Source organism: Zeus faber, assembly GCF_960531495.2.
Source record: "Zeus faber genome assembly, chromosome: 2".
In the NCBI taxonomy this organism is placed as follows: domain Eukaryota; kingdom Metazoa; phylum Chordata; class Actinopteri; order Zeiformes; family Zeidae; genus Zeus; species Zeus faber.
In genome coordinates this window covers 18949866-18967755 of record NC_137189.1, presented here as the reverse complement: position 1 = coordinate 18967755, position 17890 = coordinate 18949866, and the positions used below count along the sequence as shown (strand labels likewise).

Below are 17890 nucleotides of genomic sequence, written 5' to 3'. Positions count from 1 at the left end.
ACCTTTTTTTTTTGTTTATACCACAGTTGACAGCATCCCTACTCCATCGCCGCCTCCCACTAATAAAGGAATTTCTTGGGGGAACAAACACTTCAAGTGCGTCCATCTCCTGGTGGAAAGTTGGAGCGAAACTCTTGGAGGGGTTTCCAATAACGGCAGACGTGTTCGCACTCATCTCCCTCTGTTTACCCGTCGTTTGGCAAGCGGCTCGGCGCGGCGTGGATGTGTGTATGGGTGTGCGTGCGCGTCTGTTGCATCCATACGCACATCTGGTGTTTGCGTTTGCCACCGAACATACGTCTTTCATCTGTGTGGTCTCGTCACAGTGGTCAGCGAGAGAGAGAGAGGGAGAGAGGGAGAGAGAGAGAGAGATTTAAAGGGAGAGATAGCTGCATTATAAATAGAAGCCATCCATCACCAGGACGTCCTTCAGTTGGCACACGTCAGTCCCGGTGTGTGTGCGTGCGTGTCACTTGCGCTGCACCTCCGGCTCCGGACGCAGCACAGCTGTGTATGGCGGCGGCGCGGGGCGCTTGTGCCAGGGAGACCGACTACGAACACCGATGATGAGCCCAGAACCTTCTGTGTGGGAGCAGGGCTCGACATAACCCCTTACTCCTTGAGGTGCTTGGGTTATGTCCTCAGAAATGTAACTGGAATACCTTGAAAAGTCTTTGGAAAAAAACGTGATTGAAATTGCAACATTGAAAACCTCTGATATTGCCCCTGGCTTTGTTATTCAAATCGTAACGTAATAAATATTTCCAGGATCCCTTTTAAGACATAGATAATGCCAGGAAAATGTACATGTAATCCAGCATGGTAGGAAATAGGCACTTATAATGATGAGATTAATAAAAAATATATATATAATATATATTATATATATATATATTTTTTTAAATATACACATTATAGATATACTGATATAAATAATAGACAATGAGATAAAGAGAAGATGAAAGATGAAAATGAAAAATGCTTGAAAAGTCCTTGAATTTCATTTTGTAATGCCAGAATGAACCCTGTAATAATGATAATTGATTTTAATGATCATAATAGAAAAATGGTAATGATAATGGAACGGAATACCTCGCCATCTGTTTAGAAGCCGAAAGGATAAGAGAAAAACTTTTCAACATGGTACAAACTGTCCGAAAAATTGCCTGAAACAAGTTTGACTTCATGCCAGGGCCCTGAGGGGGTCCCCACATAGCGACAAACTGGAACCCCCAACCCACCCCAACGCCGCCTGTCTGGTCCCTTCTTGAGCGTTGAAAGGCTTTGGCAGGCGCTGACGTGTGGCATTACGGCGCCGCGGTTCCCAGCGAAGTGGCAAGTGGCGTCACGGGGCCCGACAGACACGGAACACGGCCGAGAGAGAGGAACGCTGCGCAAGGGGGGCGGGTTGAGCCGAGTCCCTCTTTGGCTTGCCTCAGCTGATCCTTGACATGTGGATGTGTGTGTGTGAGTGTGTTTGAAAGGGTCCGGCGGGGGCCAATGATGCGATGCAGCATCCTGTCAATGTGTTTACGGAGCGAGACGTGCAGCTGCTCTCGGCTCCGGACTGGAATGTTCCGCCAGCGAGTTCCACCAGCGAGTTCCACCCCCCTCCGCCCGCCTCCCCCAGCCCAGTGTGTGGACGGGACTGCGTAGACTCTTGATCAATAAAGTTTTTCATGTTGACACGTTCGCATGTTGACGTCCTCCCCGCCGAGCTCCGTGAGCGGTGCGGAGGTTTGATTGGCTTCCAGGGAGGTTGAGATTGCGTCAGCGCCGCGAAAGCCTCTGCTTTTCTGCCCTCATTCCGCTCTTTCGTGAATGTGTATTATTTATTTTTATTTTTTTGGGCCTAACTTAACTTTTTGTGGGTCTTACTTGGTGGCGGGGTCTGCTGAGAGGAGAAGGATGGTTGTTATTTCTTTTTGTTGTTTTGGGGATTTTGGTTTCCTCGGAGGCGCCGCAAATGTGGGTCGGGGGAGATAAAGAGGACTTTTTTTTTTTTTTTTTTTAACCGGGACGTTCTATAGTTCCCGCTTTTCAAGTGAGCATTGCGTTTCCTGTTTTGTTCGTTTGTTTGTTTTGGGGTTTTGTCTCCAGGAGGAATACAGTGCTGTTTGGGGGGGGGGGGGAATCCACCAAGGGAAACGTTGGCCATCGTCAGTCAAACTGTACTTGTTATCAGCCCGTGGTGCAGCCCGCCACTAGGCGTGTCCAGGTGAAATCCGCCACCGTGTTTATCTTTCCGGGCAAATGATCGTTCTCTGCTGCACTCAGAGACAGCTCGCCTCGCTTGACTCCCGGATTTTTGGCGGAGGCGTGTGTGAACTGTCGCTGAACCCGCCGAAGGCCAACATCGGGGCCACTTCACGATGGCCGACATTTCGTCATGCCCCAGCGCCCTGCCCCCCCGACCCCCACCCCGACCGCCCGCCTTCTGTGGCGTTTACGAGTTTGCACTGCGCCCCGACCCATCCATTTTTTTTCTCAAGGCCCCTTACGACCAGGGGCGGGCGGAGGGCGGAAGCTTGGTTGTTGGGGAACTCCTCGAGCGGAAGCGAAGTACGGTGGGGGCGGCATCCGAGCAGAAGCTTATAGAGCGAGCGGGAAGAGATGGGGGATGAAAGGGGGAAGTCAGGCGTGTGCGATGATCGAGGGCCCCCGCCCCCCTCCCTGAAGCGAAAAACGTGACAAGGCAGAGCGACATTGGACAGGAGGAGCCCCACTCCCCATGTGTTGGCTTCTTTTTCATTATGAGAGAAAAAAAACAACTAAAATTTAGGGGGAATTTTTTTTATTTTTATTCTTTTGTATTTTTAAATGTGATTATGCTATAAATTACTTTTTTGTATTTTTGGTGTGTGTGTGTGTGTGTGTGTGTGGCAGTGCCCGCCCTGCGTGATAATTCTCTCGGTTGGTTTAAGGGGCAAAGAAAGTTATGTACAGACCCTGCGGTGGGTGGGTGGGTGGGTGAGGTGAATGGAGGTAATGTAGCAGTAAGGGATGGAGAGATGGCGGCTCTGGGCTACGGCTGTTTATAGAAATCCTGCTCCATATTAGTCTGGACGCAGACACCTCAGGGAACACACCACCCCCACCCCCACACCCTCCCCGGCCTCAGGCGCTATCTTTATTTTCATTACCACTTCCCCCCTCCACACTCTCGATTTGCTTTTATATTTTCCTATTTCCCCAAACAGGTTGTTTCCTTTGGGGGGGGTGTTAACGTGTGTGTGTGTGTGTGTGTGTGTGTGTGTGTGTGTGTGTGTGTGTGTGTGTGTGTGTGTGTGTGTGTGTGTGTGTGTGTGTGTGTGTGTGTGTGTGTGTGTGTGTGTGTGTGTGTGTGTGTGGTCTGCTCACTCGTTTATTGTGCTGGAGACACTCGCCACCCTACACACCTCCAACGACGCCCCACTCCCCTCGGCCTCCTCCATCACGCTTTTATTACACAATGGGACCCACCCCACCCACTCCGCGCCACCTCCCGTTAACTGCTGCACTTCAACCGCAGAATATATTCTTCCTCGTTCTTTCCTCTTCTCACTTCCCCACTAGCTGTCACTGGGGGAGGAAAATTTAAGACACGTGTTTTCCTCTCTTGATAAGATCTGGTCAGCAAGGCCGTTATTTGTCAAAAAGCAACAACCACAAGGTGCAGTAATCGGTGCACGAACACAGCGTTGGGTTCACAATACCAATAAAAACAGAACTTAACTGATTTAGGACCTGGATAGTAAAACATTACAAGATACCTGTAATATTGGGTTTCCAATGAAAGTTGACAGAGAAAAAGCATCTGGATGCATTGGAGTGCCTCAAATAAGTCATATTTCCACATTTGAATGGGTGTGGATCACTGTTGGGGGTCTTTTGGGTAGGGTTCCCTGCGTTGACGGGACCACCGTCTTTAAAGGGTTGAGCAACATCCTTTTTAGTCACTTGATGTTATACAGTATATCCAATTATTCATGTCAATACATTTAAATTACGTCATGATGTTCATTAGTTGTCATATAATATATTCCTTTATCCCTTGAATTAGATGTTGTGGAAATGGCTACCTGTCGACTTTGAGCCACTCAACCTGGGATGCTATAATGGGCGACAGCTTGCTCGGAAAAACAAGTTACGACCACTGACCATCTGGATGCGTTTTGGCGTAGAACCAAATGGAAAAAAGGCAAACCTGAGCACACGGGACAACAAATCTAAATAGGGAAAAGATGCTTGGACCAAATATTACCGCTCTCAAGTATGTCTTCTTCGAATGTGGCTGCTCGGGGGCTATCGCCTTGCGAGCACAAAAAAGTATGAAAAGGGAAGATCCAACCTACTATTAATGTTAACTTTCACAAACAAAAAGGACATTCTGCGGAGGTGCACATTCACCTCAAAGCGGGGCCAGTCATTCCATGGGCTCTTGTAACTTGCTACAAAGGAGGCGGCTGGTAATCGGAGGATCCAAAGTGTCCCAACTGTCCTTGAGCAAGAGGGTCAACCCCGACCTGGCAACCCCTTTGTGTCCTCTGGAGTAGAAAGGGCTGTATTTTAAATGCAGTCAATTTACCAGTCCATTTAGAAATATGCCAATACATTTGTTTGGTGAACTCCTATTTTTTAAGCCTCAAGGTTAACATGGTGTCAGCAAATGCCTGCATCCAGTGATCATTTTTCACTTTAAAAGTAAACTTTAAAATCCATGGACTGCTGGATACAGGCTGCTTCAAAATCGCTTGGATCTTGCTTGGTCAGGTTCTGGCACCGGCACCAGATGATCTTGTCGCGCATTTTTTACTTGCGGCGTAGCACGTCGAGGGCGTGTCACTTGCAGTTAAATCAAAACAAGATAAATGAAATTAAAATTTGACAATGGGGTTTTAAATTGATCATGTGTGATCAAATTATCTGTGTGTGTGTGTGTGTGTGTGTGTGTGTGTGTGTGTGTGTGTGTGTGTGTGTGTGTGTGTGTGTGTGTGTGTGTGTGTGTGTGTGTGTGTGTGTGTGTGTGTGTGTGTGTGTGTGTGTGTGTGTGCAACCCGTGATTCACCGACACGGAAACTGGATGGTCGTCATATGGCCTCGGCAGGTTCAAGCCCAATCTTTCTGTCCGTGAACCACGAAATTCTGTACAAGCTGCCGAACCCAAAGGGTTAACGCTGGTGTGATTAAGTTGAGGAAGGGTTCTGCGGAGTCAAATTAGCTTCACGTGGCGTCTTCTTAGCACATGCCCTCGGATCGCTTGTCAACGACTGTCAAGGATTGACGCTCGCCAGTCATCGCCGACGTCATATTACGTCGTCTTGCCCTCTTTCTTCTCTTTCTGCCCTTTCCGTCTAGGATACTTGCCTCCCTCCTCTCTGACTCCCCTCCAGTTATTAACCACCACCCCCCCCCCCCCGGGAGGGTGTCGAATTAATTCATGATCACACTGTCTGCTTCTGAGTTTCGAAATGCACGAATGGAAATAATCCATCTGCTCTCATTTGAAGTGTGCTATCAAAGTAAAAGTCCCTAAAAGTTCCTCGTAGCAATAGCAACTGTGGGGGTTGGGTGCGGGGGCACAGGAGCAGTAGCCCCCCCTCCGCTGTGCGCCTCACCTGCCTTCAGCGCTTCCCAAAGCACCCCTGCACCGGGAAAGGTCAGCTGTCATCGGGACTCATTATAAAGAACAGAGACTGTGTGTGTGTGTGTGTGTGTGTGTGTGTGTGTGTGTGTGTGTGTGTGTGTGTGTGTGTGTGTGTGTGTGTGTGTGTGTGTGTGTGTGTGTGTGTGTGTACACTCTTCGTGCACCCCCTCGGGTGTTTCTATGGCTCTGTATTGACGTATGCACGGGCACGCCTGTGAGCCTTTTTGATTCCTCGTGCGTACGTTTGCTGAGAGTTTGTGTGAACTGCAGACTCCACAGCCAACAGTGGAGTGGATGTGCTTGTCATGTGTCGTGTTTTCGTTTTTTCCGAAGTAACTCTTATCTTTGGTAAATGATCAATTTGTAATGATCCTTTTTACACCAAACTCCTCTGCTAACCTTTTGCCCAACACACACACACACATTTCCACGCTCACCCTAAAATGCCTCTCTTCCTCACCTGCACACGTACTCAGTGTCCCGTCTTGTCTGGTCGTGATCCATGCGTCTGCTTGAGTGGCATTGACTTTTGCTCTCCCCTCACACACACTCCTATACACACACTCCTACACACACGCACCCTTGAAGCAAGGCCTCTCCATCACCCTCCCCCGGCATGCTGAATTTACAATGCCGTCCTTGACATTGTCTCGGCCCCCACGTGCACCTTTGCCGGCCTCAGAGACGGATAGGGAAGGCAGGACAACCCCCCCCCCCCACACACACACACACACACCACCCTGCCCCCACAACCTTTTTTTTTTTTTTTCTTCTTCTTCTTTTATTTGGAAATAAAACAGCTAAAGAAACTGCAGGAACCATGGGAGCTTTTATTCCTAACCGCTAATCATGTGTCCACTTTCCCCCCCTCCATCCCAATTACAGCCTTGTTTGCATAAACCGCCTGCACAAACACAACCCCTCCATGTAGCACCCCTGCAGGGCTGGTGTGTGTGTGTGTGTGTGTGTGTGTGTGTGTGTGTGTGTGTGTGTGTGTGTGTGTGTGTGTGTGTGTGCGTGTGTGTGTGCGTGTGCGTGCGCATGCGCGTGCGCAAGCAACTATGTGCCTCTCAGTTTGTGTTGCCGTGCTTCTGTTCCACGCCTATGTGTCACTTCCTGAACCCTGTGCGTGTGTCGCTGTGCGTCTGTGTGTGCACGGCATGCCTTAGGGTGTGTATCATGCTGTCAGCAAATTCTCTCCAGAGATAACCTTGAAGAAGTGAGGCGGTGTGCCGGGCTCTGATACCGAATGCCAAGCTGCGGAGAGCTGCTGGCTGCGCATTGGCTAGAATTTCACTGAGGGACCTTTTGGACCACTTCCTCACAGAGTTAATCCCAAAGTTGTGACGGGGGAGAGAGGTGGAGGGGGAACAGGCCATAGGTTCCTGGGTTTCCTTTCTCGAGGCGTAGCTCGCACCGGAGGTGTAGCCGAAATTATTTGCAGTTTTCCAAATAAGTTACCATTCTAACTGGTGCTGGGTCCCGTCGCCTTGCGTTAGGGGTCCCAGACACTCCCGCACTTTACAGCTAAATCAGAAGCGTCGCTCTAGGTAGCTCCGATTATCATATCAGGCTTTACATTCCAAATTGGGTCACAGTCCCTTTGACACAACAACCAGGAGACAGTTCTCTGAGGTCCATAAAACATGTTTTTGAAGTTTTATGTTGAAAATAGCACTCAGATTATGCATCATAACCATTCGAACATGCCTCTATAGCCCTCCTGTTCCAGCATTCTCTGTTTCTGTGGGTTAGCTCCTCTCTCCTGAGGCCCCTAGTTCTGTGAGCCAATGGGGTTTGAGCACAAGTTCCAGGTTCTGTTGTCCGTAAATTTTCACTGATTTTACTTTATCAGTCCACTTCCTCCTCAGTCCTCTCCTGCAGTTTCTTCACGGACTGTTGGTATTAATTCCTCCTTTATTTAAAAGGTTTGTGCTGGTGGGTAAGCCAACAGCATTTCCCAGTAGCACTTGTTATTCTCCAGCCATGGGTGGAGTTACTCAGATGGAGGGCGGTTCTACTGAGGCACCAAGTGACGGAGGGATCGCTAATCTGAATGGCTTGTTGAATCACATGTTTTCTCAAATAGGCAGCTCACAAAAAAACGGACCCATCTGGCCCATCAGAGACCCGAATGTATGTGCACAAGCACAAGTTTTTCATAATTTTTCCCCTTGAACGTGGTTACTTTACCTTGGGCATTCCCTTATCCGTCTTTTCCTTTTCCTTTTTTATTTCTTCTCCATCCTCTCGTTCGCTCGCTCACACTCTCTCTCACTCTCCCTTGTTCCCACGCTAGCTCCTCCGCCATTTAGCCAAAGTTAATGGACTCCGGCGCATTCAGCTTGGAAATATTGTGAATTAAACAGCGGCTCATGAAATATTCACCACGCTCCTCTGTGTGTGTGCAGCCAGCCGTGCACAGCCGGGCCGGGTGACTCCATCATGCGCATACACACACATACATAGAACCCACTTCGACTCCCCAAAAAGCCAAAGCAGCGTCTGTGCATCCTGGCGCCACACCAGAAGAGAAGTGAAGTGTTTTGGAGTGGGTGCACTTCACGCTGCCTACTGCCTAGTATGAGTCAGACGTTTTCTGATATCGACCGCCCATATTGGAAAGGGTTTGTTGGTTCTCATTCACCAAAGTGCCTCTGGCCAGCGAGCGCTTGTGGGTGGCAGTCCTGCCCTCCAGCTCCACCCCCTTGGACTCCCGCACAGCAATTATGGTTGCATCCTCTTTCCCGTGCGCAGGGACGACAGGCGGAAGGTGGTAGATCTACACCGCGATGCAGATGATACTCCATCGCGGTCATTCCCAGGGGCCCGGGCGGCAGTTGTCCTCGTCCGAGCTGTCGTTCCATGCATAATTCAGCGGGGGACCTTGTCCTCGGCGCTTATTGCCCCGGAGACCGGAGCCAGGCACTGATGGATGACCTCCATCCGAGGGCCAGGCCGGCATTCCAGCTGCACCAGCTGCATGGAGAGCAGGTTGTCCCGCTTTGGCACCTGCGGCGCCCCTTGCACATCATCGCATTACAGAGGGCACTCGTTGGCTCACTCCGCAGAGAGGCCTTTCCCAAAGCTTTTATCTTTGCATCCCGTGGACGGCAATGCTCCGAGCTCTGAGTCAGGGAGAGCGAGGTGAAGGGTGCAGCCTTTATTGCGCCCTCAGTGCAGTAAGAGACCAGAGGCGTCTAAGGCAGGTCCTCTCTATTATGTGTCAGAGAGAGAGAGAGAGAGAGAGAGAGAGAGAGAGAGAGAGAGAGAGAGAGAGAGAGAGAGAGAGAGAGAGAGAGAGAGAGAGAGAGAGAGAGAGAGAGAGAGAGAGAGAGAGAGAGAGAGAGAGAGAGAGAGAGAGAGAGAGAGAGACCAACTTTCTCAAAATATCACTGTCAGCAAATCCGTTGTACTGCCAGACTTTCAAGTTATTCTGCCAATGGGGAGTGTTTATTTATTTATTTGGGTGACATTATTATAATTTCCATTATTTATAGGGCCACACTCATGGCCACTCAAGTGACAGATGTAGACGTCGATGTTGCTTTGGGAAAAGGCAAATGGGTTTGGCAGTCGTAGCTTTCCGGCTCACAAGGCATCGTCTCCAAAGGGAATAACGAGGCTGTTAACCAGTGCAATAAATTGCACCAGCCTCATTGAGCCTTGTTTTTTTTTTTATCATCAGCTAGCTGCCGTTACGCCTACAGCTAAGAGCGTATTTAAGAATTTACCCCATGCTTGTTGTTCTTATCCCGCAACATAACTATCTGAAAAACACCTGAAAAGCAAGCATGAAACTCAGCCATTCTCATTCTCACCCAAGGCTGAGCTGAAACGCCCCATTTTAGGCGGGTTTCAGATGCACTTTGCTCATTTTCTAATGCTGTTCACTGAGGCGGATAAGGCTCCTTTTCCCCTCATCGGTAAAGAATGACTTGAGGGTGAACTCAGGTAAGTACCTTCCTCCGCTAGACAGCGACCCCTTTCTTTGTTGCTCTGGGGTCCTGCCAAACAGGGGCCCAGTCCCAGGAAGCAGCCAGCAGCTCTGTCTCTCGGTCAGTAACATGACCAGCCTAGCTTACATAGCGGGCACAGTCAGGGCGCACGGCTTTGGGATCTGTGCCAGCAGCTCAACATTTTCTTTCTGGGGCATTTGCTCCTTTCCTTCTCCTTTGTTTATAAGTGACTTACTCTCCTGTCACTGTGGCCACTAAATGCGAGATTAACGTCCATGTTTGCTCTCCCAGTATTCCCCAGATAGTTGGAGCCATGTACTGGAATAAAGCAGCCAGTGACACTGTCCCCAAATGTTCATGTCATTTGCCTCGCCATATCATAACTGGCAGCAGGTGCCCACCCCGCCCTCTCTCCCAACAGCTTTATATTTATCTGTTTCAGTCTGCTGAACACAAACCTCATTATTGCCACGGCAGCTCCTCAAACACAGTGGCAAGGGTTTCTCAGTCTGCCTTTTACCCAGCTCCCAGTCGCGAATTAGCTGGCGGAGAGCTGCTCGCTCGCGGCTCTTATTTTCCATAATAAAACACAGCTCAGCATATCCCCGTCCTGCATGCGTAAAGAGGAGCACTTGTCGCATCAGCTCGGGTTAGACGGGACAACGTCAAAGCGGCGGACCGGGAGCAGAGAGCCCATACCCCTGCACGTCTGCCGCGGAGGCATTAGTGCCGTCGCAAGGCCCATATCGCTCAATAAGAAGCTAAGGGAGAAGTGGCTGGCGCCGCATTGTTTCCCCGACTTCAGCTGCCGCGCCGAATTCTTGGAGGCCACCCCCGGTGGAGCATGAAGGGATCTCTGTGGGGCTGCACAGCGACACCGTTTACTGTCCTACATACCAACAGCCCTGCCGGGGGCCTAGGCAGTGGGCTCCGCCGTTAACCTACTTCTGTGCTACCCAGCCAGAGTGGCCCCGCCCGCCCCACCTCACCCTCAACCACTACCACCCCACTCCCCCCATGTTCTTCCCTTCAAGTGGAGCCGTGATCCACATCCTTTGCAGAGCAGAAGCGGGGGCACGGCAAGACCTCTCCGTCAGCCCAGTCCCGGCAAAGCCTGTCATATTGGGGGGAAAGAAGAAAAACTGAAAAACAAGCCAAGCAACTCGCGAGTTAAACTGGTAGACGTGAAGAGACAGCAGCGCAGAACGGAGATATACCCCGGCACTGCGGCGGCAACGTCTGGTAACCTACAAACGTGCACGCGCCTGCCATCCGGGATCCCGTCAAGAAGCGGCGGCACCGTCAGCTCCGTGACAGGGGTGTTGCCGGGGCTCTGACAGGGAAGGTTGTTCAGAAACTGGAATATAACTCGGCATCCATCTCTCTTCGTTATTGAACTCCACTCCACCGCCACAACCACATATGCCGCTGAGTCCGCCACCACCGCAGTATCACCTTGGCAAGAAAAGGGTGCTGGTAGGGCAGCAGTCATTTCCCTATCTCTCGTCCTCTCTCGCTCACTTGCCCCCCCCCCCGTCGGTATGTAAATGCAAATGGCAGTGTCGTGTTGATCCATCAGACAGGGCTGCTGAGACCACGACGGGGCCTCCAGTCAGTCTGTCTCTCTGTCTCTCTGTCCCTCAGCTCCCTGCTTGTCCCCTTATGCCTCCCCCAATGCCGCCCCCCAAACCACAGAAGGAACATGGAGTTTTCTTCGCATTGCCTCTCACAGTTCGCTGTTAGCTGGTTTTCATTTTGGCTCTGGGTGGTTTGACTGCCGGAGCTGACAGTTGTGTGGAACTAAATGAGATTCGCAGATCGCTCTTGCGGTAAACAAAACTAATTTTCCTCTCCTCTCTCTCTCTCTCTCTCTCTGTCTCTCTTTTTGTGTCCCCCCCCCACAGGTTACAGGAAGTGGCGAGGCACCACTCGGGAGAAACCAGCCAGTAGGGGAAAGCCGCGCACAGAGGAAAGGACTAGTGGATATCGGCTTTGGAAATTGCACAAAGTGCATGGATTTTTGAAAAGATCCCTCCGGAGGTCGGAGCTGGAATTGCAAGTGGACATCTTTCCCATCATGCTTTAGCACATGTAACTTAGCAGGACACAGGAACTACCTCCGCCCAGTTTGGCCCGAGAGACTCACTCCCGTTTGGCCCGCTCCCGTCACCCTGAACGGCTTCCTCCTCCTCTGTCCATCCAGCAACCTAGCCACCCGCCGGAGATGCCAACGCCGATGGCGACGCAGTGGCAGCTGTTGTGACGGGGGGCGGGGGGAAGCCAGAGCGTGCTGCTGGGTGCGTGTGTGCCCGGGGGCCAGGGCGGGCGGAGGACCGGGAGGGGGCGTGCTTTTGGGGGCGTCGTGCGGCGCCGGAAGCATGCGACCGTGGGCGGGTTCGTGGCGATGGATCACCCTGGTGCTGCTTGCCTGGGGCACGCTGCTGTTCTACATCGGGGGCCACCTGGTGAGGGACAGCGAGCACCCGGAGCGCTCCAGCCGCGAGCTCTCCAAGATCCTGGCCAAGTTGGAGAGGCTTAAGCAGCAGAATGAGGACCTGCGACGCATGGCCGAGTCCCTCAGGTACCGAGAATAGAGAATGTCTATCTTCTGTGCACACTATGGTTTCAGGTGCAAAATAAACAGAGAATGGGTTTTTGTGTGTGTGTGTGTGTGTGTGTGTGTGTGTGTGTGTGTGTGTGTGTGTGTGTGTGTGTGTGTGTGTGTGTGTGTGTGTGTGTGTGTGTGTGTGTGTGTGTGTGTGTGTGCGCGCGCGCAATGAATGAAGGTGGTTTTTTTTGTTTTTTCGGAGCTTTAGATCCGGCTGTCGCTTCTCCTCTGTGATATCCCGATTCGCTTTGATGCGGGGCCCTCGTCAACACAGGCAAACATAAAAAATGTATAAAAAGAAACGTGCATACGCGCCATGTCAGGCAGCTGGCCCGCGATTAAATCCCTTGCTTTTGTAATTATTCAGAGTTGGCGCGAGTACAAAGGTGGGATTCACAGCGTGAATGAAAGAGGAAAAAACAACAACAAGCGCAGCTTTCGCACGGCCCCGTGTCCAGATGGGATCCTGACACCGTGTGCACGGCGGTTGCTTGTTAGTGGGTTCGGGGCATCGATCCGGGACCCGCAGGCCTCTGCTGTTGTTTACCGGCAGCGAGCGGAGGAACCCTTGGCGCCGCGGCTAAGTACGTTGCGCAGCGAGCCCCGAGCAGGCAACTGCCACGCCGAGGTTAAGCTTTGTGAACTATCGACAGTGAGAGGAGTTCCATCCTTTATTCGTGTGTCTGTGTGTGTGTGTGTGTGTGTGTGTGTGTGTGTGCGTGTGCGTGTGCGTGTGCGTGTGTGTGGGCGCGCGGCAGTAGAACGGCTCTTGAGAGGGGCTCCTGCCAGCGTCTCATCATGCAGCGATCTCTTGTCCACAAATTAGCGCCCTAATAGACGCACGGAGGCTGTTAGCGAGCTGCCCGTCAAAGCCCCTTCCTATCCGCCTCTTTTCCACCGCCCCTTCTTCACCTCCCCTGCTCCCTGTCTCCCACCGTTTCACCACCACCACCACCACCACCACCCAAACTGCTGACAGAGAGGTGGAGTCCGTCCAGGGTTTGTCAGGGGCTGACGGACAAAAAAAACAACTCACTAGCTCGCCGATCAACTGAGTCGTGGCGCCGTCCAACCCAATTTGGGGAATAATTACCAGGGGTTCTCAGCCTTATTTTCTGGACCGTGACCCCGTTTTTACGGTCTAACGACAAGAGGCGTGTGCTCTTAATGGAAGTTACAAAGCCCGTACGAGTGCTGCCCCGTGTTTAACTTCTGTTTATAGATTTGTATTATTCTTTTTTTTTTCATCCCTATTTTTTATTCATTTTTCTGATGTTCCCATGTTCTGTCAACCCCCAAAACCTTACTTCGCAAAATTCTTGCGACAACACCCGAATGTGACACATTGCACACATACAAGTCATTTGACTCTGGCTGTAACTGGTATTCACAGGGGTAACTTCACAAAGTGATTGAGCGGCTTTTGCAGCTGCCCAACCGGTGCTGCAAATAACAGAAAAAGCAACTGTCTCACTCTCAAAACACAGCAAATGGTGAAATGCGCCACTAGCTGGGCTGTCATGCAAATTGCGTCTCGGTGCCTTGGTGCTATTTGCAGGTAATGAAATTAGGTTTTATTCAAACATTTGGTGCAAAATTGGCCCCTCTCTATGCAGGGTTTCCCCCAGTGCATTGCAAGCCCGGCGACCCGCTGGGCTTTATTTGACGCTCCGCCTATGCATCATTTATTTTTTTTAATCTATTTATAAGGTTGTTGTTTGAAAATATCAACATTGACTGCCACTTATTGAGTTTCAATTTTTTTCTATTTATTAAAATGAGTCAAATCTTTTTTGCATTGGTTCTCTCTCTCTTACTCACTCACTCACTCTGACAATGGACCCGTCTGTGAATAATCCTCCTGTTCGTGCACACTCTGAATCAAAAAATGATCATGCGTGGGGTGTTTGAAACATCCCGTTGGGTTGGGCACCGAAACCCGGTACCATTATGCAAACCGGTATGATCGGTATCTACCGGACTGAATCACAATGCAGAATTGGGTTACAAACAGCAGCGGTGCTCGTCAGTGTCACATTATGGTCGCTTAGCCAATCAGATAAAAGAGGCGGGTTGTAAAGGTTTTCACTACAGATAACGTCCGGTTCATGGAAACTATCAGTTATTGGTTAACGTGTGAAAAGTATATGAAAAGTAATGAAGAACAAATGGGGTTAGTTCATAAAAAATTGCTTAAATAGCAGCGGTCTAAAATGCATGTTACACGGAGACCCTGTTGAGTCTCCTGGTGAGTCTCCGTCTCGACCCCCGTCAGGATTTGGCATAGCACCGGCGCAGTCCCTCCAAGATTTTCATTATAATTGTACATTTTCGTTAAACACTTTAAATAAAAATAGCTACTGTCCGACAATTATTTTAAGTTTGTCATAATGACTCCAATGGAGACACCCCCTACTGATGCACGGATTACAAACTTTTCCACGTGGATAATTGTGATCAGACGCAAAACAAGGGCAAATTGCCACTCAACAGCAAAACCTCATGGCTGTGTTTGCGCTGGCTTATCATTAGCGCAATATCTTTTGTGAATCAGACGTTGAGACGGAGCAGATAGCAGGCGCGATTGATGAATGATGATTCATGGTGCTATTAGCACCAGCTTCGTGAATTCCCCCTTCAGTGTGGAAAGATCAACAAGAAACGGCAAACTGTAAAAAGAACAATACAAGAAAGTGGAGCATAATGTAAGAAATGGAATTACAATAGGATCTTTAATAAAAGTAATTAACAGTATTTACAATGTGGGCAAGTAGCGCATTGTACAACGTATAAACTCTACAGCCCTGCAATGCAAAAATTAAAACTATCTTATCTATCTAATCGACGTGCCAACACAACCCACCAATCAGCTGGTGGCGTTAAGCCTGAGGTGAACGGCGGATTGAGGCGGCAGCATCCCCCCCCCCCCAGCCCGGCAGTTGTCAGTCACCCACCGGGCCCGAAGCCGCCTGCCCCCCCCCCTCACCGAGAGAGATCGTGACAGCCACGGCTGAGTGATGTGCGCCCGATCGATCCACCCCACCACCTCCATCCTTCCACGCCCGAAAGGGGGGCAGGGGGGGCGGGTGGGTATGAGGAGCGAAGGATGATGGATGCGGTTGGGGATATGCCGCGCCAGGAGTCGAGAGGGAGGGGTGTGAATGGATGGATGAGTGTTTGGAGGCGGAGAGGAAAGTGGCGAGGCTGCCGTGGTGGCGCGGCGCCAACCCCGCTGCGTTCAAATCCACTTTCATCCCTCGTTTTTTTTTTTTTTGTTTTTTTTTTTGTTTTTTGTTTTAGCCTAGCCCGTACCTTGCTATACAGACCGCCAGACAACAAAACAATAAAGTAAATGATGGGGGGGGGGTTGCTTAACAAGGGAGCAAATGTCAACTGCGGTGGAGAGGACACTGACAGGTGGAGCGAGAGTGAGACCCCTCGTTAGCCACTGACAGCTCCGTGACTGGCTCCCCTGTCAGAATCCGACACTTTGTTGACAATCCGTTGCCATGTATGAGTTTTTTTGTTCTTTTGTTGTTTTTTTTTTTCATGTTTTTATCTTTCATGATGCAATGACGTCGCAAAACCTTTCAGTGGAAAACACGGGGAAGACTGATCTACACCTTCATGAAGGTACCGCGCTCACAAGCAGTGCAAAGTGATGTAACACAGTATATTTGAGAGTATGGGTATGGTGGAGCAGTAAGTGGTATAGCATAAAATAGTATGTATATATTAAAGTTGGCGATTCTACCAAATTCACGTCCGTGAAAATCAGTGAAATCTGCCGCCTTCCACATCATAGACAATGTGAAAAGGAAAAGGGAAAAAAAACAGGCGTGAAGTGCCACCGTGCCGAGTTGTGCAACTGCTGAAGTCCTGAAGAAAAACTACAGTGACAACAGCACACGGCCAGGGTGTTCTTGTCCGCGCACGAATCTGGCATTTATTTGGCAAATGTATATTCAATTATTTTAATGCTGTGGAGTAGTTTTTTGATTTTTGGCACTGTAGGGGTAAAGATAAAACACCAGCTGCCAGATGAAACAGCACCGCATGTGTGCTTAAAAAATTATCATCGCCGTGAAATTACGTATTTTTCTTTTAAGATCTGTGAAATCTGTTACTTTTGATTATTGAGCTCCGTGAAATTGAGCAAAATTTACAGTGAATCTGGTATCATATATATAGTATATGAACTTAAGTAATATTTTTATAGCACTGATGTATCGAAAATGATTATTAATTAATTATTACTGATGATATGCATTAGACCACACTACACATGTGGACTTGGTTGCAGTAAAGTTTTGTTGCCAAAAATTGCAATTCCAAATGCTAATTTTTTCCTGTCATGTGTAATCACATGCTTATCATATTATACATATGCATATCAGAAACAAATGGAAATATTTTAGTACACATCAACATTACAAAAATCGAGTAATAGGTCTGTAAAATTAAATTTCATGCCAACATACAGTGATCACCAAATCAAACATTTACTGTATGAGTTGTGCTGCTGCTAACACTGCCACTGGTCTTCATGGGGAAGGTTGCTTTGGTCATTTACCGTTGAAAGGTTGCTACAACTTAGGCAAATATTATGGAGTGGTTGAATTTGCAATTGCGATTGCAGTTTACTGGAGGGACTGATTAGAGACAACGCCAATATGTGTTTGGGAAGGGCCACTACAGCTATGTTGAGGAGTCCGATGGCCTCAGAAAAGCTGTTATGGTGGGTACAAGTGCACACAGCTGAGGATTTGTAACATTTCTGTAAGTGTAATTTGAGATATGGGTGGTTGTCCAGACCCTCACAGGCACACAGAGGCAAACTGGCAGCCAGTAATTCTCTCAGCAGAGCGGACAACACTCTGCCGCCTGGAGGCAGAGGGAGACCAAACCGTGATGGACGCTGTGAGGATCCTCTCATTGATGGAAGTGAACCGGGCCAGGATTGGTTTTTACGATGTGGAGTTTTGTGAGCCGCCGCAGGCAACCGTAGTGATGATGAGAGAGTTGTTTAAGGGAGTTAGAGATAATGGTCCCCCGGGAAGTTCAACGACTGGCGGTGATCTCTTTTGAGAGCGGTGAGCTCCGGGTTGTTAACAGCTCACTGTGGCTCAAAGCGGGGCTGCCTCCATCCCGTGGATGAAGCCCCCATGTGCCGTCCGCTAACTTCAACCGCTTGAGTGTACCTCGAGCGACCTTTCTCAATGACCCAAAATGCTCGGCGCTCAGGAGAGGACGGACAGAGCGTGGGCAATCCATGAGGGGCAACCAGTTATTTAGACCAGGGGTTCCCAACCTTTTTATTATCACGGACGCAAACACGACTCTCGGGGCGCGCCCCGATCGCCGTGTCCAGTTCCTCCGAATAAAAACAACTAAAAACCGGGCACGGGTAGGGATGGGTATCATCAATATTTTAACGGTACTACAACTCTTACCGATACTGCTTATCGATCCGGTACTTTAACGGTACTTTTTTATTTTTTATGAGAGAAACGAAAACAAATTAAGAGCAGAATTAACACTGCTTTATCTTCTCCGCATTACGCGTAGAGTTAAATTAATAAGATTTTAAATAAAATCAATTTTCTTAATTTCTCAAATACAACAGTATTTGAGAAATTAAGAAAATAGATTAGTACCGATAACCTCAGAGCTTAATGATATAACGTTCGTATAACG

General features: G+C 49.4%; 1 protein-coding gene across 1 annotated transcript in view; it reads left to right on the top strand.

Annotated features, from left to right (window-relative positions):
- Positions 1–11963: 11963 nt before the first annotated feature.
- The window catches only part of fut8b (fucosyltransferase 8b (alpha (1,6) fucosyltransferase)), a gene marked incomplete at its 5' end in the record, with an annotated part of 63728 nt that continues 57801 nt past the window's right edge, over positions 11964–17890 (top strand). The window contains one exon of the mRNA XM_080024029.1: positions 11964–12166. Coding sequence (XP_079880155.1) covers positions 11964–12166 — 203 coding nt within the window. The remainder of the gene's footprint in view (positions 12167–17890) is intronic.